Source organism: Haliotis rufescens, unplaced genomic scaffold, assembly GCF_023055435.1.
Source record: "Haliotis rufescens isolate VD_foot unplaced genomic scaffold, xgHalRufe1.0.p SCAF_12, whole genome shotgun sequence".
Taxonomy (NCBI): domain Eukaryota; kingdom Metazoa; phylum Mollusca; class Gastropoda; order Lepetellida; family Haliotidae; genus Haliotis; species Haliotis rufescens.
Window position 1 is genome coordinate 30277243 of NW_025963802.1, and position 20235 is coordinate 30297477.

At 41.3% G+C, this 20235-nt stretch overlaps 1 protein-coding gene across 1 annotated transcript; it reads right to left on the reverse strand.

The window, feature by feature from the left end:
* Positions 1–3304: 3304 nt before the first annotated feature.
* LOC124117850 (hephaestin-like protein) lies at positions 3305–19930 on the reverse strand. The gene is made up of 13 exons (XM_048393739.1): positions 19670–19930; positions 17671–17924; positions 16237–16449; positions 15258–15585; positions 13273–13379; positions 11958–12225; positions 11134–11254; positions 10476–10632; positions 9469–9680; positions 8414–8594; positions 6196–6408; positions 5497–5713; positions 3305–5050 (listed from the first exon to the last, which is right to left on the reverse strand). The coding sequence occupies exons 1-13, from the start codon at positions 19825–19827 to the stop codon at positions 4057–4059; spliced, it is 3423 nt and encodes a 1140-aa protein (XP_048249696.1). The 5' UTR covers positions 19828–19930; the 3' UTR covers positions 3305–4056.
* Between the last annotated feature and the right edge of the window lie 305 nt (positions 19931–20235).

Consider the following 20235-nt stretch of genomic DNA (forward strand, 5'->3'; position numbering starts at 1 on the left):
GATAGTTTCATGAACCGGACATATTTGGTGTGTTCACCATTAATAAAAAAGGATATTGTCTGACATAAACGGAATATTTAAGTTGAAATGATGACGGACAGTATCTGAATTACACTTCACACACATTAATAGCGTGCCAAAGTGGATAATATGAACGGCAGTGAAATTACTAAAAATATATTTAACTATATGTCAACAAGTAAATAATCAGGTATGTTTTGCACAGAGGTCATGGTCATTATCATCGTTAGGCTTTTCCACCCTCCATCTGGATCTTTTCCTAATCGTCATGATGACGGTGGTTTAATCCGATAACAGAGCTATGAATAACAAAGATAATTTACTAAAAAAAACTACCACACGTTCCATATTGTCATTTTATCGCGTAACTTTAAAATTCCAGAATTTCGTTGATAGAGTAAAATAGGATTTGGTTTTGTTTATTATAAATTCAAATATTGGAGTTAGTTTTTCACATTCAAGTCAGATATGCTTTAGAAGGTTATAATATCACTCAATGTCGAATGAGTGAGTGAGTGTTCTTTAACGCAACTTCCAGCATTATTCAGGCTTTATCACAGCTGGATAAGAGACTCCACCGATATGTTGCTCCTAATTGTAATAAAGTAGTTCATCTTTAATCTTATCATTATTTAATACTCCAACTTCTTAATGCCTCTCAAAGAACTTAATACTTCGATATTTTCTGAATGCATGTACATGTACAGTAGACAATATATAACAATATTCTGTAATCATTATACCATCAAATTTACCATGAATAATCCAATTAGTGTCGATGTCAGGAGATCTTTTAAGCCAGGAATATATCTGGATAGCTGGATAATATAAGATTATAAATGTCTAAGTTATTATCATATTCTATATTGCATTTCAGATTTTATCAAAGAAGGTAAGAAAAAGAAGATCGCGCATAAATTAAAATTCATTATACGTGGCTTTTAGGAAGGGCGGTTTCTGTAAGTGTGTCAAGTGTTCACGGAAGTACATGGATCAAGTAAGCTGCATTAATGCTGGAATGATAAAACTTGCGCATTTCAAACTTTATACACACCAGACACACTGTCAGAACGCTAAAAGTCTTGTGAATAAAGAGTCCTTGGACAGTGCCAGCATTGATACTGCCATTGGGCGGTCGGGTAGCCTAGTGGTTAAAACGTTGGCTCGTCACGCCAAAGACCCGGGTTCGATTCCCGACATGGGTACAATGTGTGAAGCCCATTTCTTGTGTCCCCCGCCGTGATATTGCTGGACTATTGCTAAAAGCGGCGTAAAACCGTACTCACTCACTCACTCACTGATACTGCCATAACGTTAAGCAATGATGAATGAGCGCATGGACGGGATGGCGTCCGGTGGTTGTGCTGATCGATGTGAGCTTGAACATAGCTCAAAACTGACACATGTAATAGGTCGCCTGGATGGACGAATGAGATGCAGAATAATCACACAGGAATGGGGAGGATTAGATCAGCCAGGGAGGATTAGGTTTCAATACTTGCTGGTTCTTCTCTCGGGAGATGAACATTCAGGCAAGCAAAAGCCCAGACCAATATCTGTCTTGGGTTATCGATGAACATGCTCTAAATGTCGAAACGTACAAGAAAACTGAAAAACAAAAATGACGTAGTTCATTTACAATATGTTTGTTTTGAATATATTCTTTTTGTCCCAACTAATATTTTAATTATCTTCGGAATTTAACGTCAGTACTATTTTGTTTAACGTCAAATCGAGGAGATTTCCTAAAACAATAATATATTTTGGTGCAGCCATAATTGTTAAACATGGTAGAAGTTTGGTTTCTGTAGTTTGAAAGTTTTTGTTTTCGGAGGTGCAAATACAAAAAGTAATTCCAACAATATCCGTGTTAAACAGTTTTTATTACGTAGGACGAAGGTATCGATATTTGTTTTCAGTCCAGTTGCCAAATTCTGGATATCTGTAACTTCGTTGCCAGATTGATGACAATATGCGTCTTTTAGTTGTATTCTATGCCGATGATACTGTTACCATTACTGATAAACTTAAGTTTACATGTCTATGTGCTATAGTCATATTATTGACATACCTATAAGCGAGAGGGACGGGATAAAACCTAGATAAAACCATAGTGAGTGAAGCGTGTAGACTGGCTATGTCAGTACATCAGTATATTGATTGTTGGTCAGTACATCAGTACATTGATTGTTGGTCAGTACATGAGGATATTGATTGTTGGTCAGTCCATCAGTATATTGATTGTTGGTCAGTACATCAGTATATTGATTGTTGGTCAGTACATCAGTATATTGATTGTTGGTCAGTACATCAGTGATATCGTATCCGAGTAAAATTTTGGTTCTGATTGAAATGAGATCATTCCAGGGGACGTTATCAAAAGAGGTGACACAATAGAATCAAGTTTACATTTATGGATCTATATACTTATACAAACAAACAAGACAAACAAAATATTGTTGGAAGCATGCTTACTATGTCGTATACGTGTATTGGTGATGCACGTGCTTAACATGAAGTTCTTGAGTGTGACCAGATGGCAATGTACTTACATTCATAGTTGTGTGTACATCGTAATCCGTTTGGTGGGGCCGAATGTAAACAATAACAGAACTGTTTTAAAAGGAGTTGGTATTTTTTCTTCTTTAAAAGCGAAAATTTAGTGAGAAATAGGAAACAAAAATCTGTATCCATACCCGGTAATGCGCCAGTCAGTCATATGTATTATATTAATCAATGACGTACGCTTGTGTATTGATTGAAATCTCGATTCCATATTGAATGAGATTTTGCACCGTTTTCAGCATCATTCCAGCCACAACAACAGAAGACAGAGAAATACGAAACCTTGCTTAATATTGTTTGTTGTTTAACGCAGCACTCCACAATAATCCAACTATTCTCACAATTCATCAATGTGACAAACATGGTTCGTGCAGTGAAAACGCGTTAATCACCACGTAAACACATTAGCAGGTGTATTCCAGAAGGTCATAGTAGTGAGTGAGTGAGTGAGTTGGGTTTCACGCTGCTTTGAACAATATTCCAGTTATATCACGGCGTCTCAGCTTAATGTTGGAGGAAAGCCTGAAGTGGTGCAGGTCTTAGACGTTAACCACCTTGTTAAACCCACGTTCACGACTGAGAGAACCAGAAACATAATCGGAGCGAACTGGGATTCGAACCCAGAGTTATGACCTTTAAGTAAATGGTCCATATATGAGGTAATGCAGTCCAGATGTCAAGGAATAAATAATGAAAACATATCCAGTTGTGTGGGCATATTTGGCAGGTCTTTATTTACAGGGAGTAACAATGACGTAACCTGAAAAGCAACATGTCATTGTACATGTAGACAAAGTTAATCACAATATTATAGGAAGCAACTGTATTAAGTACCGGGTGTTATATGTAATTAAGTTTTATATACACTCAAAGTAACTAGCTACACTGGCATGGAGTTGTACTTTAGAGAGGATTATATTGTACAGTTCGTATTTACTTTACATGTACACGTTTATTAACGGAGGAGATGGAGATCCAAAGTGCACCGCTCTGTAGAGATTTGTGAACGGCAATCTGTGGCTGGGTAATTTTGTGTAGATGTGTACTGTTTCAATTAAGTCTGGGTTGAGAAAGGAATCTGCAACTACATGACTTCCACCATGTTTCAGATGTTCCAAATTATGTCAAAAAAAGCCATCAGCAATATTTTGTCCATTATTATTTTATTTTTGAAAGTTTTAAAACAAATTATATTTTAAAAAATACACCTAGAAGTATTCTTTGAGTGCTGATTAAGCGCCAGTACAGTTCATGTTTTGGATATAATATCGTTAACTTAAGACATTTTCAATTGAAATTCTATTGTTTCATTACATCCAAGTCAAGCAAATGCAATATTAAATTCTCAACAAAGATGTCCATATATGTAGATTCATTGAAATGTATTCCAATTCAAATATAATTCATTATCAATTGAAGATGCAATGATGTCTAATATGACGTATGATAAATGATTAAGCTACGGTTCAATTAATAATGATTTTGTCGAAATAAATAGTGATTGAGATGGTGTGGGCCGACAATACTATTTTTTGGTTTGATTGTATAGACAGCCTCCATTCCAAACTTCACGTGATCCCCGAGGTGACAGTGCACCAGCCACGTGCCGGGGTTATCAGTGAACATCTCCACCGTCTCGGTTGTGGAAGGAAATACCTCTATGACGTCATTGCGGTGAGCCTTGTCCGTGCGGTGTATAAACGTCTGACCGTGAAAGTGGACAGGATGAATGTCAGCAGAACTGCCGAGACCAAGAATGTGCCAGGCAACAGACTCTCCTTCCTTCATGGTTAATCCACGAACATTCCCGTATATAAGTCCATTGATGGAATGCATCTGATTGCTGTCTCTAAAATCGGCATCGCCAACGTTAGTTCTATTTGGTGCGAACGTCGCAGCATTTTCCTGCAAATAATGGCTATCGTTTTCGTTGAATATTACAAAAAGAAGAGCAAATTCGCGATTTATCTTGTCGGTGCGTTTACCATAAGCATTCAACTGCCCCCGTCTACAGATAACGAGGGGTCCGACCAGTCCACTATTAATATCCTTGGTCGAATCAACGGACGAATGATACAACCAGCTGATGCAGTTGGGGTCATTTTTGCCAGGACCGGACCTCTTTGGTACCTCCCAATGGTACACGTATGTCTGACCTGGTGGCACCGCATTGTCTCCAGTGAAGGTACTGCCATCTTGATACTGTGCTCCTTCGTTGGCCTTGTTGTAAAATAATCCCTCGGGTGTAATCGAGTAGGCTCTAGTGGCCAGGTTCCTGAAGACAACCTCAACGATGTCCCCTACTTCCGCTCGGATAAACGGCCCAAGGGTTCCTAGATGTTCTGTTTCCGGCCCGCGTGGTATTTGTGTTGTGAAGGTGCTGTCTGTGTATTGACGGTACAAGGCCTTCTTATATTTACTGCCAATGAAATTTGGGCCGCCTTTTATGAACTTGTATCCGTCCCTGCGATACAAAAGGAAGTCATTTAGGACATTCGCAATTTAATTTAAGAAGAAATACTTAGTAACAATTTCCTTTCGCCCAAACTTGGTCCAGATCCACAAAACCTTTGTAGCGCTACGACTGTAGTAAATATAAAACGTCAATGCAAGAGAATAACCAGTCTTGATTAAAGGCCGAAACAGATTTTATTTGGCGTAAAGGGAAAAACTAGTTGTGAAAATCAGTGATTACAGCAGATGTTTAAAGTTATATTAGACTTACGGCTGTCGTTTCGTTACCGCTTTGTTGATGAAGGCTTTGTGCAATGAGCCTTGGCCACGGTTAACAAGGCACTCGTAGCAATACGACTACGGCCAATGTATTAGCATGGACGTATGCCTGTCGTATCGCTACAAACGCTTTGAAGATCGGGATCCATATTACTAGTACAGAAGCACGATACTCACAGTGAGGTGTTGGTCAGGGGCAGTCCAGTGACCAGGTCAACCAGGACTGGGGCGTAGTCCCACACAACTTCAACAGCGGCAATGTAGTAACGTCGCACATGACGTCGCTGATGCCCCCACTGCTTGGAGTGGTGTGCACCGCAAGAGAAGACGTCGTACAGAGCGACCATGCCGTTGGTAAAGTGGAAGTTGGTGCGGCAGTGGACTGACCAGCGACCTGAAGAACATAATACAAATGTGACAAAATGCTTGTTCTGGCTTCAACGGATTTTCTTGGTGAACATGAACATGGGCGGGAGGTAAGATTTACAAAACAACAATTCAGGATGAAAATAAATTCTTTTCAATATGAAAGATCAAGAAAAAGCATTTTTCAAAATGTGTTTCTTGCTCCCTGCAATATTAGATAACAAGCACAAGTAATAAACATGATGTGGCCTTAAGACACAACGACCCACATTTCTTCGCACATTTTTGACAAATGTCATGTGATCGATTTATCAATAACAACAAATATGTTGTTGTTGTGCCTTCATCCGGTTGTATATGCTGTTATTTCATCATATTTATCGATATTTATACGTCTGCAGATAAATTGACTTTGCCATTACACAAACAGTCGAATTACTTCTACGCCCGTCTCAGCTCTATATTTTTTACACAAGACTCGGTGGCATACCGAGTTTCCGACATACTGACCAACACTGTCCGGAATGGAATGGAGAGTGACCCCGGACCCGGGGATGATGACCTTCCCCTCCACGTGGTTGCCGTCCACCTCCAGTGTTTGACCGTTGAAGTTGACGCCGTGGTTGTCCCGGAAAGCCCCCAGGCCAAACAGGTGCCATGTCACGTGATCACCAACGCACATATCTAGTCCTTGCAGGTTGGCGAATGTTCGGCCATTTATGGCTGAAGTATTAAGGAATCGTGTTAAACAAATGGATTTAATGTGCTGTATGTTCAACAGTAGCTGCGCTGATGTATTTTAGGGGTAATTCAGACCCTCTTCTGGAGGCCATGTGTCTGTTAGATGTTGTTCGTCTGGAAAGGACTTATGACCCATTTCGCATATTCGTTACAGAAGCCAATTGTCGTCATGGTGATACACAATGGATGCTGCCCGTTCTATTGTTGTGGTGATTTACTTTACCATCTGAATGTTTGGATATCATCGCCATTTGACACTCTTTACAATCTGCGACATTTGACATCCCTTACTTTCTGCGGCATTTGACTCTATTCACTACCTGCGCCATTGGACACCCTTTACAATCCGCGACATTGAACGCGCTTTACTTTCTGTGCATTTGACACCATTTACTCTCTGCGACCGAATACCCCTTAACTATCTGCGCCCCTGGACACGCTTTTCGTTCCGCGCCCTTGCGTACCCTTTACAATCTGGGTCCTCAGAACCCTTCACTAAATGCGCTCTTCAACTCCCTTAATTATTCGCGCCCATGACGATATTTACTATCTGTGCCGTTAGGCGATCTGTACTATCTGAGCTCTTGGATACCCTTCACTATCTGCGCCCTTTCTTCTCCCTTCACTATCTGCGCCCTTTCTTCTCCCTTCACTCTCTGCGCCGTTTCTTTTCCCTTCACTCTCTGCGCCCTTTCTTCTCCCTTCACTCTCTGCGCCCTTTCTTCTCCCTTCACTCTCTGCGCCCTTTCTTCTCGCTTCACTCTCTGCACCCTTTCTCCGCCCTTCACTCTCTGCGCCCTTTCTCTTCCCTTCACTATTTGCACCCTTCCTTCTCCCTTCGTTATCTGCGCCCTTTCTTCTCCCTTCACTATCTGCGCCCTTTCTCCTCCCTTTACTATCTGCGCCCGTTCTTCTCTCGTCAGTATCTGCGCCCTTTCTTCTCCCTTTACTCTCTGCGCCCTTTCTTTTCGCTTCACTATCTGCGCCCTTTCTTCGCCCTTCACTATCTGCGCCCTTTGTTCTCCCTCCACTATCTGCGCCCTTTCTCCGCCCTTCACTATCTGCGCCCTTTCTTTTCCCTTCACTATTTGCACCCTTCCTTCTCCCTTCGTTATCCGCGCACTTTCTTCTCCCTTCACTATCTGCGCCCTTTCTCCTCCCTTTACTATCTGCGCCCGTTCTTCTCCCGTCAGTACCTGCGCCCTTTCTTTTCCCTTCACTCTCTGCGCCCTTTCTTCGCCCTTCACTATCTGCACCCTTTCTTTTCCCTTCACTATCTGCGCCCTTTCTCCGCCCTTCACTCTCTGCGCCCTTTCTCTTCCCTTCACTATTTGCACCCTTCCTTCTCCCTTCGTTATCTGCGCCCTTTCTTCTCCCTTCACTATCTGCGCCCTTTCTTTTCCCTTCACTATCTGCGCCCTTTCTTTTCCCTTCACTCTCTGCGCCCTTTCTTTTCCCTTCACTATCTGCGCCCTTTCTCCTCCCTTTACTATCTGCGCCCGTTCTTCTCCCGTCAGTTCCTGCGCCCTTTCTTTTCCCTTCACTCTCTGCGCCCTTTCTTTTCCCTTCACTCTCTGCGCCCTTTCTTTTCCCTTCACTATCTGCGCCCTTTCTTCGCCCTTCACTATCTGCGCCCTTTCTTCGCCCTTCACTATCTGCGCCCTTTCCTCTCCCTCCACTATCTGCGCCCTGTCTTTTCCCTTCACTCTCTGCGCCCTTTCTCCTCCCTTTACTATCTGCGCCCTTTCTGCGCCCTTCACTCTCGGCGCCCTTTCTTCTCCCTTCAATATCTTTGGCACCTTTCTATTCTTGTTGTCAGATTTATGCGTTGGTCAGTGACATCCATACAGAATCTCACTTCTTCATGAATCATTATTGTAATTTATTTTTAAGACATATATCACACTCATCTGAGTCCGATAATAGAAGGGAATCTTACATACATGATAGCTTTTATAAGAATAGTTATGCTCTTATCTTAACTCACAGAACATGGTGTTTGAGAGTATAAACCCAGAATTGGTCTTGTCGACGATTGAGGGATTCAGAGCAAATCTCTGTATGTTCTCGTCAATGTACCAGGACTCGTTCTCGTTCAGGGTGAGGATTAGGAGGAAGAACTCCCGGTCTGTGGGGGACCCAGTGCTGCTCCAGTGTCCTGGTCCACCCTGCAGGGGTTGGAGGTCAACATGAGTGGGTGAGTCAATAGTGTTGAACGGCGAAAGCACTTACATTCCAGCTACATCACAATTGCCTATAAAACGTTTGTACCAGCAAAACCAGTGACGGAAAACGCGATAAAAAATCTACGACATCGGAACACGATGGCACGCAATGAGGGCAGACGCCTTCAGAGTCTGACCATCCATTGCAGATGGCTCTTATATTACAACAAGCCTGGGGTCGCTGGGGTACCCCCATTTGACCACAGCAAGATATGGTTTAGCTCATAGGGGCAGAAATATCCCCAGTATTCCATTGTTTTAAACGTTGTCAGTGTGTTGATGGCAAAAAGTTAAAAGGGACGCAGGTGGGGTACGTTTGCTGAAGTCTGAGGTGACAGACCAATCTGAATGTGAACCCGTTATTAGCGGATACTGGCAAGTCCACTGAGTCACCGACCAGTCACGTAGACACTGCACTGCGCTGCACTGCGCTGCACTGCGCTGCACTGCGCTGCACTGCATGAGACGGAAACCACGGCGCGACTACACCATTTTTGACCAAACATGATTTTTTTAATCGATTTAATTATAAATATATTAGTGCAATTGGATCGACGTGTTTTAACCGTACATGAACATGTTGAAATAAACATGATTTATTATTTCATAACAGTGAAATATTTACACACACTACTTACTCCCTAGCTCACTCACGCACCCACACAATTAATTACTCACTCACTCACGCACCCACTCAATCAATTACTCGCTCACTTAATTACTTACGAAACTTAAAAAGAAACTTTAAACTGTTATCAACGTCTTATCACTGGCACTGTTGTACTACCCATTCACAAAGAAACGTTCAGATACATACCTCGGACTTCCAGTCAAAGCTATGTCCCTTCCTACAGATGACCACTGGTCCGATGAGTCCGGTGTACACGTCCTTGACAACGTCCACGGCGGAGTGATACGTGTACGTGAGACAAGGTGGGTCATCCTCGGTGGGGGCCACGCTGTCGGTCACCTCGAACCTGTACACCACTGTCTCACCAGGTCGTGCGAACTTACCCACTGTCCCGTTGCCTACACAGACACATAATTATAGAGAATGAGGTTCTTTACCGCCATATAGACAACTATATCGTAAAGGTCTGAATATGGGTCAGACAAACATTTGTCGAGAGCATGAACAACGATCCACTCGATCCTTATTACTCGGATCCAATGACAAGCATGGGATACCTGGGAAAAAGACAGAATAGGACTCTCAATCTCAATATATTGATAAATGGATGACTGGTATATCTTATATATCTACATGTGAACACCAATGCTATAGTTGAGATTTAAATGAGCCACATCAAACGCATCCAAACACGTCTCCAAACACAATTTACATTCAATCTTTATATCTTCAACATTATGTTGTTAATAAAGAAAAAGAAACATTTCAGTTCCAAAGGACAATGTTATGTGGAAGGAACATTGCTACATTTAATGTTCCTTTGGGTGCAATCAGTTAAGTCTGGTTTTAACATAAAGCCGATCCAGGGAGTATGTCAGTTTGTTTGTGGGTTATTGAACCGCCGCACACAGCATTATTCTAGCAATATGACGGCGGTCGGTGAATAATCGAGTCTGGGACAGACAATCCAGTGATTGACAGTATGAGCATCGATCTATGCAATTGGGATACGTTCACATGATTCAACAAAGTCAGCCAGCCTGACCACCCCATCCCGTTAGTCGCCTCTTACGACAAGCATGGGTTGCTGAAGACCGGTACCCAAAAGGTATACATTGCAAGAATAACCTGGGTCCGTCCTTTGCATGATGAATAATGAGAGCACAACTGTCTATCCTGATTTCATGACTCACTGTAAGGGTCTTTTGTGACGAATCCCTCCTGTTCCTTGGGGAAGGTGACTCCGTGGACGTACACGGAGTAGTTGCGGTCGGCTCTGTTGAGAAAGACTATCTCCACTGTTTCACCGACCTCGGCCTTGATAACAGGACCCAGCAGCCCAAGATGTATCTGAGAAACGAATGACTAGGATCACGAGACAATGCATTTGAACAATACTAAACCAATGGCATGTACACAAATTGCAAGGTACATGCCATCCCACCTAATAAAGCATCCTTATCAACTGGGGGGCACGGGTGGCCCAGTCGTCTAAGGCGCTGCGATTCGCTGTGCAGAGTTGCGTCCCTTGGGCACGCCAGAGACCTATGATTGTGGGTCCGAATCCCGGTTCGCCCCGATTATGTTTCTAGGTTTGTCAGCACCATACCCGTGCTCATGGGTTCACTGAAGTGGTAAACGTCTGAGACCTGCATCACTTCGGGCTTTCCTCCCACATTAAGCTGACACGCCGCGATATAACTGGAATACTGTTAAAAGCGGCGTTAAACCCAACTCACTCACTCACACTTATCAACTGACATATCAATGAATCAACGAAATGTTGAGTTCCACGGCGATATCCTGGAAACCACCCAACTACAAGAAATACAGAGTGTTGACGTGACGTACCTTGTCTGGAGTCCGGAACTTCTTCTGCGTGAAGGTGGCGTCGGTATATTCTATGTACAGAGCCTTCACGTACTGACCGCCGATGGTGCTGTTGCCGCGGGTGAAGTAGGTCGATGCCGTGCTGTCGAGTAGAAAGTGAATGTGATTTTGCATGTTGTTCCGTGTATAAAAATTCCAACTCATGCTCACGCTTTGGTAAATACACTGGCACCGAAGTTTGCTGTTTGCGAAGTATCGTCCCTAAGTCGCATCAGAATCAGCTAATTGTTGTTCGAAACGATGATCGCCGGCATAAATTTCATCACCATACCCGTTCACACTGATTTCACTGAAGGGCACACATCTACACCCCTTTCATATCATATTTGTTATTCAGATAATTGTTTACATATTAACATGTACTGTCGTATTTCTCACTTCAGTTTCATGCCTCTACACTTATACCAGACTCCTTCTAACTAGATTTCCGGAGAGCGGAAAGTCGCATCATACGAAAAGACGTTTAAAGATGGTACTTGTTGTTACCCTGCCTGTCGCGCGGATATAATGCGCTCAAACAAGGACTGGTCGGTTCGGAGTCAGTATACTGTGTCTGAGTGGGGTATTCATGTTAAACTGAGGCATGGTATCTCAGTGGGCCAGCACTATAAAATCGGCATCAGTGCAGACGTAAACAAGCAGCCACACACACACACACACACACACACACACACACATCGCTATATAAGTGCAAAATCTTGGACGCGGTGTTAAACTCCATTTCACCACACCTCAGCACCTTCTTATAAGTCTTAGAAAAAGATATATTCCATCTCCTGCCTCACCTGTTGGGGTTCGTCAGCGACCCTCCAAAGTACAGGTCCTGGCCAGACGGACCGTAATCCCACACCACCTTCTCTGCTGCGATGAAGTACCGCTTGACTGGCCGGATGTCATCGTGGTAAGGGAGGAAACTCCCGGAATGTCCATCATGAATAGATAATCCAGGCAAATGGTCACGTGACAGGAAGTCACTGGCGGAATAGTAAGGCGACAGAGAACCGTAACCGCCTTTCTGTCGTGGTTTAATGAGGACGTATGCTTGCATGCCATCTATAACAATAGTACCTGGGTCTTAGTCTGATTACACAGTGGCTCATTCTGAACGTCATTCCGGTCAAGTAAACAGCTTAGAGATCTTTACATGTATTCAATCATACATATATGAAGAGAGGGTGAATGGTTTTGTTTGGCTGAAGGCAGCAAAATTATAGCTATAGTATTACATCCTGTAACAACGGGAACCAGTGGTTGACAGCATGAGCAACGTATGACGTCACATCGTAACCCATCGATCCCCATTAGTCCGTTCTTACAGCAAGGGTTCAGGAATCTTTCCGTCATTTAATCCTTTAAATATCATATAATGTATAATTTTCTACAATATATCGCATCCATAATAAGACCCTGTTAGTCCAGACTCCGTTATATCAGAAACTAAACATTTTAGACAATTACTGATTTTGAGGTCCACATCATCTCCCCGAGGCAATGGAGTTAACTGACTGTAAAGCTCCAGTTAGGACTGTTATAGTCACTTAACTCCCTTGCCTCGGGAAGATGAGTCCACATATACTGAAAGGGATAGTTTAATGTACCCACGGTGTGGATTAACTGGGTTTTAGTGTATGTAATTAATGTTTGTGACATTAAATATCGAAACGGTCATGTATATCATGTGGAGATTTCCCATCATATCTGCATATGTCCATCTCATTAAGTGAAACCTCATTTATCCGGATGGCACCGTTCCCGGTGAAATCGCCAGGTACATGAATTGTCAAATTAACAAATCAGTGGTATGTAGACTATAATAAAGTCTGTCCTATTACTACTGACAGACGTTCCCAATAAGAATCGTTCGGAAGACGGGTTCCCTGATTAACGGTGTCTGGAATAGGGAGGACACACTGTATATCCCTCCACCAGGTTGTGAATCTCCTTATATATCAATACACTGATGCTGTTGGTGATGCTGTTATCAACGTCTGTGCAAGATATACGTTGTATGTAAGGTGTGGAGGGACAAGTATTAAAATGAACTAACTTACACTAAGAATTAAAAAATAATATTAGGTATCGCCTGGGCGAATTACTCACTCCTGTACCAGGTCGAGATTCTGGACGCAAAGAGCCAGACACCTGGATTTTCGGGTATCATCAGCGCTGACCGGAACGTGGCGGGATAAAACGTGATTGTGTTCATTCTGAAACACGTCATACAATAGTAGAAATATTCAATACTCATGACGTAGATTGTGAAGTGATCGTACAGGCAAATACATGTACATCGATATCTGACATAGACAAAAATAAATAAAGCAAAAATACTGTCGAAAAAATGCGACATATAGTCATTTTCATTAACAATGATACAAATATCGAGTGAGTGAGTGTGTGCGGCTGTACGCCGCTTTCAGTTATACTTAAGTAATATTACAGAGGTCGGGTGGCCACAAGAAATGGGCTTCACATATTGGCTTACCCACCACCTTACTAGGAATATCATATAATATTACTATCCCTTTTATAGTTTGGGCTGTCAGAAAGGGTCATGGGAGCATTTGATTTGGGGTACCTAAAATTATGGAATATCTAAATTTAGATTAAATTAATTAAAATTAAAATTGAAATGATGTAATGTTTGTAATTAAAATATTTTAAAGATCTCCAAGTTCGATGCAACATTCGTTTCCACGTGAGTAATAGTTAAAGTTACTAGTTCTTATCAGATCCAAGTATGATACCAAATATATTTTATACCAATTTGAATTTATATGTATTTGTGAACAGAACATTTTATGACAGCGTAATTCTATGTGTGCAGTGCACTATTTTATATGTATTTTAAGGGCAATATAAATAATGACAGACATAATTCAACCCTGTCAATTGTGTCTAAGTTCGTATTCTGACCACTGGTCACAGCATGGTCATAAATGCCACGGCTTATGTGACACACCCTGAAACAGTGAAACAGTGGGCGCCCACATACATCTCCTGGACAGACACTCTAGACGGAGGGTCACCTCGGTCATATTACAAGCTGGGGCTGTTTATGGTGTAAACTGATCGTTACTGTTGTGTTGAACACTCAACAAGGGGCTGTGATTCTCATTGTTGTTGGGCCTCAGGGAAGGTGCTGCGCACATTTAAATACTTCAGTATAACATATTAAACTTGGGTTCATGTGAAACCCATTCTTGGCGTACCAATCGTGATACTGTTAAGAGCAGCGTAAATCCCTATTCCCTCATTTAGAGATGACAAAGACGCAGACGACGACGATGATGACGACGACGATAATGATGATGATGATTATTGTTATCATTATTATTATCATCATTATTATTATTATCATCACTTTACTGCTGATTAGAATGATGTTTCGCCTATCATGATAAAAATCATGTTCTTTGATTTCGTGAGTGAATGAATCTGTTGTTTACTTGCACTGTCAGCAATATTCCAGTTATATATCGGCGATTTGGAAATAACAGAACAAGCGCAAGAACAACGATCCACGTAGTCGGGATACGAAGACATGCAATTAGCCGTGACATAGAGCCTGGCAACACGATCCTATTTAGTCCTCTCTTGAACAAGCATGGAGTTTGCGGCCTACTTTACCCCAGAATCCCCCGGGGCTCTTTCATTACGAACGCCCATGGTTAGACTAATATACTGCTACGACGCAAGGTGTATTTAACCTTGTGTGTCACCCAGACCCTAGAGAATAAATTAAAAAAGAGAGTCCAGTCTAGAATGATTTGGCAAATTCAGATTGCCTCAGCTGCTCTGAAATTATGGATTGGATTTGGATTTTAATGGGGTTTTTTTATATTGTGGATATATATGTTTAATTAAGATAACTTTATTTCTGGGACTAAATGTCAGTCTATATTTAACCCTGCATCACTTGCTTGATGTTTGAAGTGAATTTACACGCCACATGTAAGATATTTGTGAACAAAATCTCAGATTTTACGCCGCTTATATCAACTTGACCCAACACAATGCACACATGGCGAATCGACCCGGTTCTTCGGTGTTAAAAACCTGACATTTACTATTTGCGATTTTACCTATGATTTTGAACCAACAAAACTTGTCCGTTGATGTGAGCGCTCTGTAAGCCAGCGTTGAGAGAGAAGAAATGCCACACAACTTTCTCGCCGACGTTCACCACGAGACCAGGGAGGTTGCCGTACATGCAGCCGTTCATGTGAGCCATGGTGTTTGAGGCAGCGAAGGCGGCGTCCTCGTTGTCGAGAAGTCGCGTACACTCGGTGACGTTGAGGCAGTTGTTGAGGCTGGATCTGATACACCAACTGTTCTGTTCCTCAACGACGTCCTGGTATATAATGAACTCCTTGTCGACGTCACGCCGTTTTCCACTGGAGTCAAGTGTTCCTGGAAAGTAACCACTTAAACCTGATAGACACTAATATCTTAACACATGTTTGTGATTTAGGTTTTTTTTAGGCTGCCTAAAATAAATTAAATGTTTCTCGGACACGTTTCTCTTACAAGTGAGAAGGTAGGTTTTTAATTATTTTTAAAAAACAAACAGAAGTAATGAGAGATTTTATGGCTTTCACACCAAGAATATCAACACAAATCGAAAAGTGCTCTGTAGTCAGTTGTCAAGAAAGGCATTTTAAGGAGAACAGGTTATGCTTCATATGGCGCAGGAAATTTGAAAAATATTTTCTTTAATGGGCCATGTAAGTGACTGACTGAGAATTTAAATATAAAAAGTCCAGCCAGTGAACAACCTCTCACGATTATACGACGCAACAGATTCCATTGGGTGAAAACAGCAAAACAGCGGTGAAAGACATATGAATGGATCACTGAAAATTAGTGATGACACCAGGTATTCGCGTCGATCCCCTGTGGTAGCCTTACATGATGGCCAAACACGTTTGATTTTTACGGAGGAGGTATGTTTCCATCACATCACACCCACCCACCCATACACACACACACACACACAAACGCACGCACACACGCACGCACGCACACACGCACGCACGCACGCACGCACACACACACACGTACCCCTCTTGCACGTGAGGAACATGCCGACGAGGCCGGTGTCGACATCCCTGGTAGATACACGATGTGAGTGGTAGGCCCAGGGTAGACAGTTCTCATCCTCGGCAGTCGGGGCAAACGTTTCTCGAACAACCCACTCATATACATACACCTGGCCAGGCGCCACGGCATCATCCAGCTTGTCGCTGCCGCTTGTGTTGTCCTCATATCCGGCACCTGTGGTGAGATGTTAATCCAAATTGAATCAGGGCGGTATATTAACACGCCTTCAGACGACAGGGCATCTTTCAGTGTCTTTATGTTGTTGTAGACGAAAACGTAGACGTTATTTTAAATTGTCCAGTGTATAATGTTAAGCGACATTGTCTCACAAACAAGTGACACGAGTTAGACTCAAATTTTATCAACCTGTGTGATGTTCAGAAAACAGCTTATATTTTGTCCGATAATATTTTATATCCTGCAATGGTATTTTACCCAAAAATGAAACGTGTTTTATACAGTTGCTAGTCAGCTTTTATTTTTATTCTGTATAGTAAATATGTGAATACGTTTTAGAAGAGTCTCTTTACTCCGTATGGAGTGGCACATGTATATGTATTTTATCATTCTTCATCTGCCTGTCTGTCTGTTAATGTCCTACCTACACACAGTGAAGCCCCGTTAATCCGGACGGTGTACTTTTGAAATTGTCCTGAATAACAAATCATGATATCCCTAAGGCTGTACAAAGATTGATATTCCGATTGAGCTATTCAAGGTAACGTGTCATTGTCCCTGTAGTCACTTGTATATATAAACCGTTCCAACTGTAACAGGAAGTCATGCATATATGTATGTTTGTATGTGTGTGTGTGTGTGTGTATGTATGTGTGTGTGTATGTGTGTGTGCGTGTGCATGTATGTGTGTGTGTATGTGTGTATGTATGTGTGTGTGTGCGTGTATGTGTGTGTGTGCGTGTATGTGTGCGTGCGTGCGTGCGTGTGTGTGAGGTGCATATACATAGTACAAATGTTACCCACACATAAAAGTTAAATAATTTGTTTCACTTCCGAAAATCTATTTAGCATTTCTTCATCATATTATTTCGTATACTGCAAACATATTTTAACCTTTTACAACAACAGCTATTACAGTAACCCATCAACGACCTCATATTGAAATTTGTATTTAAATCTTAATAATTCATTAACTTCAGGGTATCTTGTTATCGTACCCTCAGGCTTTTTCTTGATTGGTTTGCGGATTTTCTTTCAAACTTTGAGTGATTGAAATAAAACTAAACCTATAACCAGGCCCTTTAAGTTATACACAGTGTAACTACGTGAGGAATCGAACCCGGGTCTTCGGAGATTCCTTCAGTGACTCGACTACCACAGATCTCCCTTTCATCATGGACGCCAGGCTACTTAACGTGGAAAGTGTGTTTCACCCACCTTCAGCATTCTTCAAATAGAAGATTCCATGGGAGTGTAGTGTAAAGGATTGGTTGCATCTGAAGGCCAGGTTGGCGAATCTGATGAGGATGGTATCTCCGACCTCAGCTCTGAACACTGGACCAAGGTAGCCCAACCAGGCAGGCCTAGGAGCTTGATACAAGAAGCTGTTGTCTGTATACTCTCTGTATACAACCTTCTTGTATTTGCTGCCTATACGATTCGGACCTTGTTGGATGAAGTTATTTGCGACACTGGAATAGAGCATCACCGAGTGAACTCACAAATTAAAAATTAAAAAAGAACAATTACAAAAAAACGTATAAAGAAATGAGCATGCCTTTTTTAAACTGACGGTTTCATATTTGACAATATACATAAACTATATCTTATTAAAGGATATGTTTAACAAAGATTAAGTTCAAATAGTTATGAATCAAATAAATATTTTGCAAAAATGTATGCATTCACCGAATCCAATATTAACACTTACTGTAACGGTAAACCTTTTATATAATTACATCCATATATATCCTGTAAACTATACTTAGTCTATATTTAATAATAATAATCATTAAAGTGTAATTGCATAACTATAAGACCGAAGGACAGTGTATGGGTCGTTATTTCGAATTGTAGCTAATGCATTATATGGTATACATGTATATAATACCGCACAGAGCGTTGTCCATACAATGATGCCATCGATCGGATGTATGGTTAGGTACAGAATACAAATTCTGAATGATAATCTTCTATTTCGCTATATTATTGTATTTTATATTGCAATACCGACATCAGTAATGTATAAGCTACATCTGTCCTGTTTATTAAATATGATTTTACAGTTTAAAGTCCATTTCATAATAAAGATGTATTCAATTTAATTGATGGGCATAAATTTGATAATGATAAGGCTTTCCTGTCATGCTGTCATGTTCTTGTTTAAATTGTTGTAAATTTCGAGAACGTCCTCACCCCTTGTCAGTTAATCAATACAAAATTAAGTGCTTATATTAATAACATAAGCACTTAATTTTGTATTGTAATATGAATGTCATAACGGGGTGTAGGGGACTCTACAAGCTGAATGTTCGTGTGCTCCCTTCGACCGAAGTGTGTAGGTCAGCTTTCAAATAACAGCTACTTATCTTCATGCAAATGTTAATTTTGTTCAACTTTCACTTTTTTATAACATTCAGATAGACACCAATATAGTCAAAAGAATATATTTCCTTCAGGTAAAACCAGTTTAGCCTAAAGTTACGTGCACCTCAATACTCCAAGGAGTAATGTTTGTTTGTTTATTGTTTGTTTGTTGTTTAACGCCGCATTCAACAATATTCCAGCTATATGACCGTGAACTGTATGTAAATAATCGAGTCTGGAACAGACAATCCGGCGATTGACATCATGAGCATTGATCCACGCAATTGGGATACGATGACATGCATCAAACCAAGTCAGCGAGCCTTACCACCCGATCCCGTTAGTCGCCTCTTACGACAAGCATAGTCGATGAATAGAATAATTACCACGCGACCGATTAAAATCAAACTTCATTTTCATTTTAGAAGCAATAAAGACATCGTACATTTATGGGTTTTCCAACGGAGATGCTTACAGTTGTATGTGAAGTTATAGGGCCATGCCAGGTTAACCATAGTCATATGAAAAATCGGGTGTTGTTTCACTTCTTATGGGTAGTATATATTCTACTACATATACTGGTGATACGAATGATTAACTAGATGTGGACAGGACAGTCTCAAGGAATATGTGAAGATACGGGTTAGAGCAGGCCTTCAGCAACACATTCTTGTCGGACAGGCGACTAACGGGATTTGGTGGTCAGGCTCGCTTTCTTGGTTGATGTATGTCATCGTTTACAGACTGCCGTCATATAGCTTAAATATTGTAGAGTTCAGCTTTAAACAACAAACAAACAAACAATCTCAAAACACTTAAAGAGATCAACAAGCTGCTGAATCATACTCACGGGTCATCGTTGACAAGGTTACCAAGAGGCGCATAATCCCAATCAATGTCGACAGCTGCTATGTTGATTACTCGGGTTCTTCCAATAGTTTTACTAGTGTGAATAGGATGTCCATAGCTGAGGTGAAATAGTGAATACAGTACTAACACTACCCACATATTGACTGTCAACTGAGACTCGACAAAACTAAATTGTTTGTCCGAAACAAACCAAATCGCAAAGATCTGTGTATAAGTACTTACAACATGATGCGCGCGAGGAAGTAGGGTGGTAGAGCTTGGTGTTCAATATTCCCAGCTCCTTATATATTGCAATAGGACAATAGAAAAGTAATAAAATATACCACATTCTATTTCCACGATTCATTGAATAACTAACAGGTGTAGGACGGTTCAATGAAATAGAATAGCCATACCTTAAATCTCAATAATGTCCACCGCTATTGCATTATGCGTTTAATGTATAGAGAAGCCTGTCCTATAACCTTGACATTAATATTCTTCACATGGGTATTTGTCAATGAGATTTATGCACAGTCGGACAGACATTGAATTCGTTATAATAGC

Excerpts from the sequence above, each read along its gene's own strand:
- LOC124117850 (XM_048393739.1), bottom strand. The coding sequence starts at position 19,827 with ATGTGGGTAGTGTTAGTACTGTATTCACTATTTCACCTCAGCTATGGA. Across the intron at positions 8,595-9,468 it reads GCTTTGACTGGAAGTCCGAG|GGTGGACCAGGACACTGGAG; the intron begins GTATGTATCTGA and ends CAACCCCTGCAG. Across the intron at positions 5,051-5,496 it reads CCCCTGACCAACACCTCACT|GGACGGATACAAGTTCATAA; the intron begins GTGAGTATCGTG and ends TTTGTATCGCAG.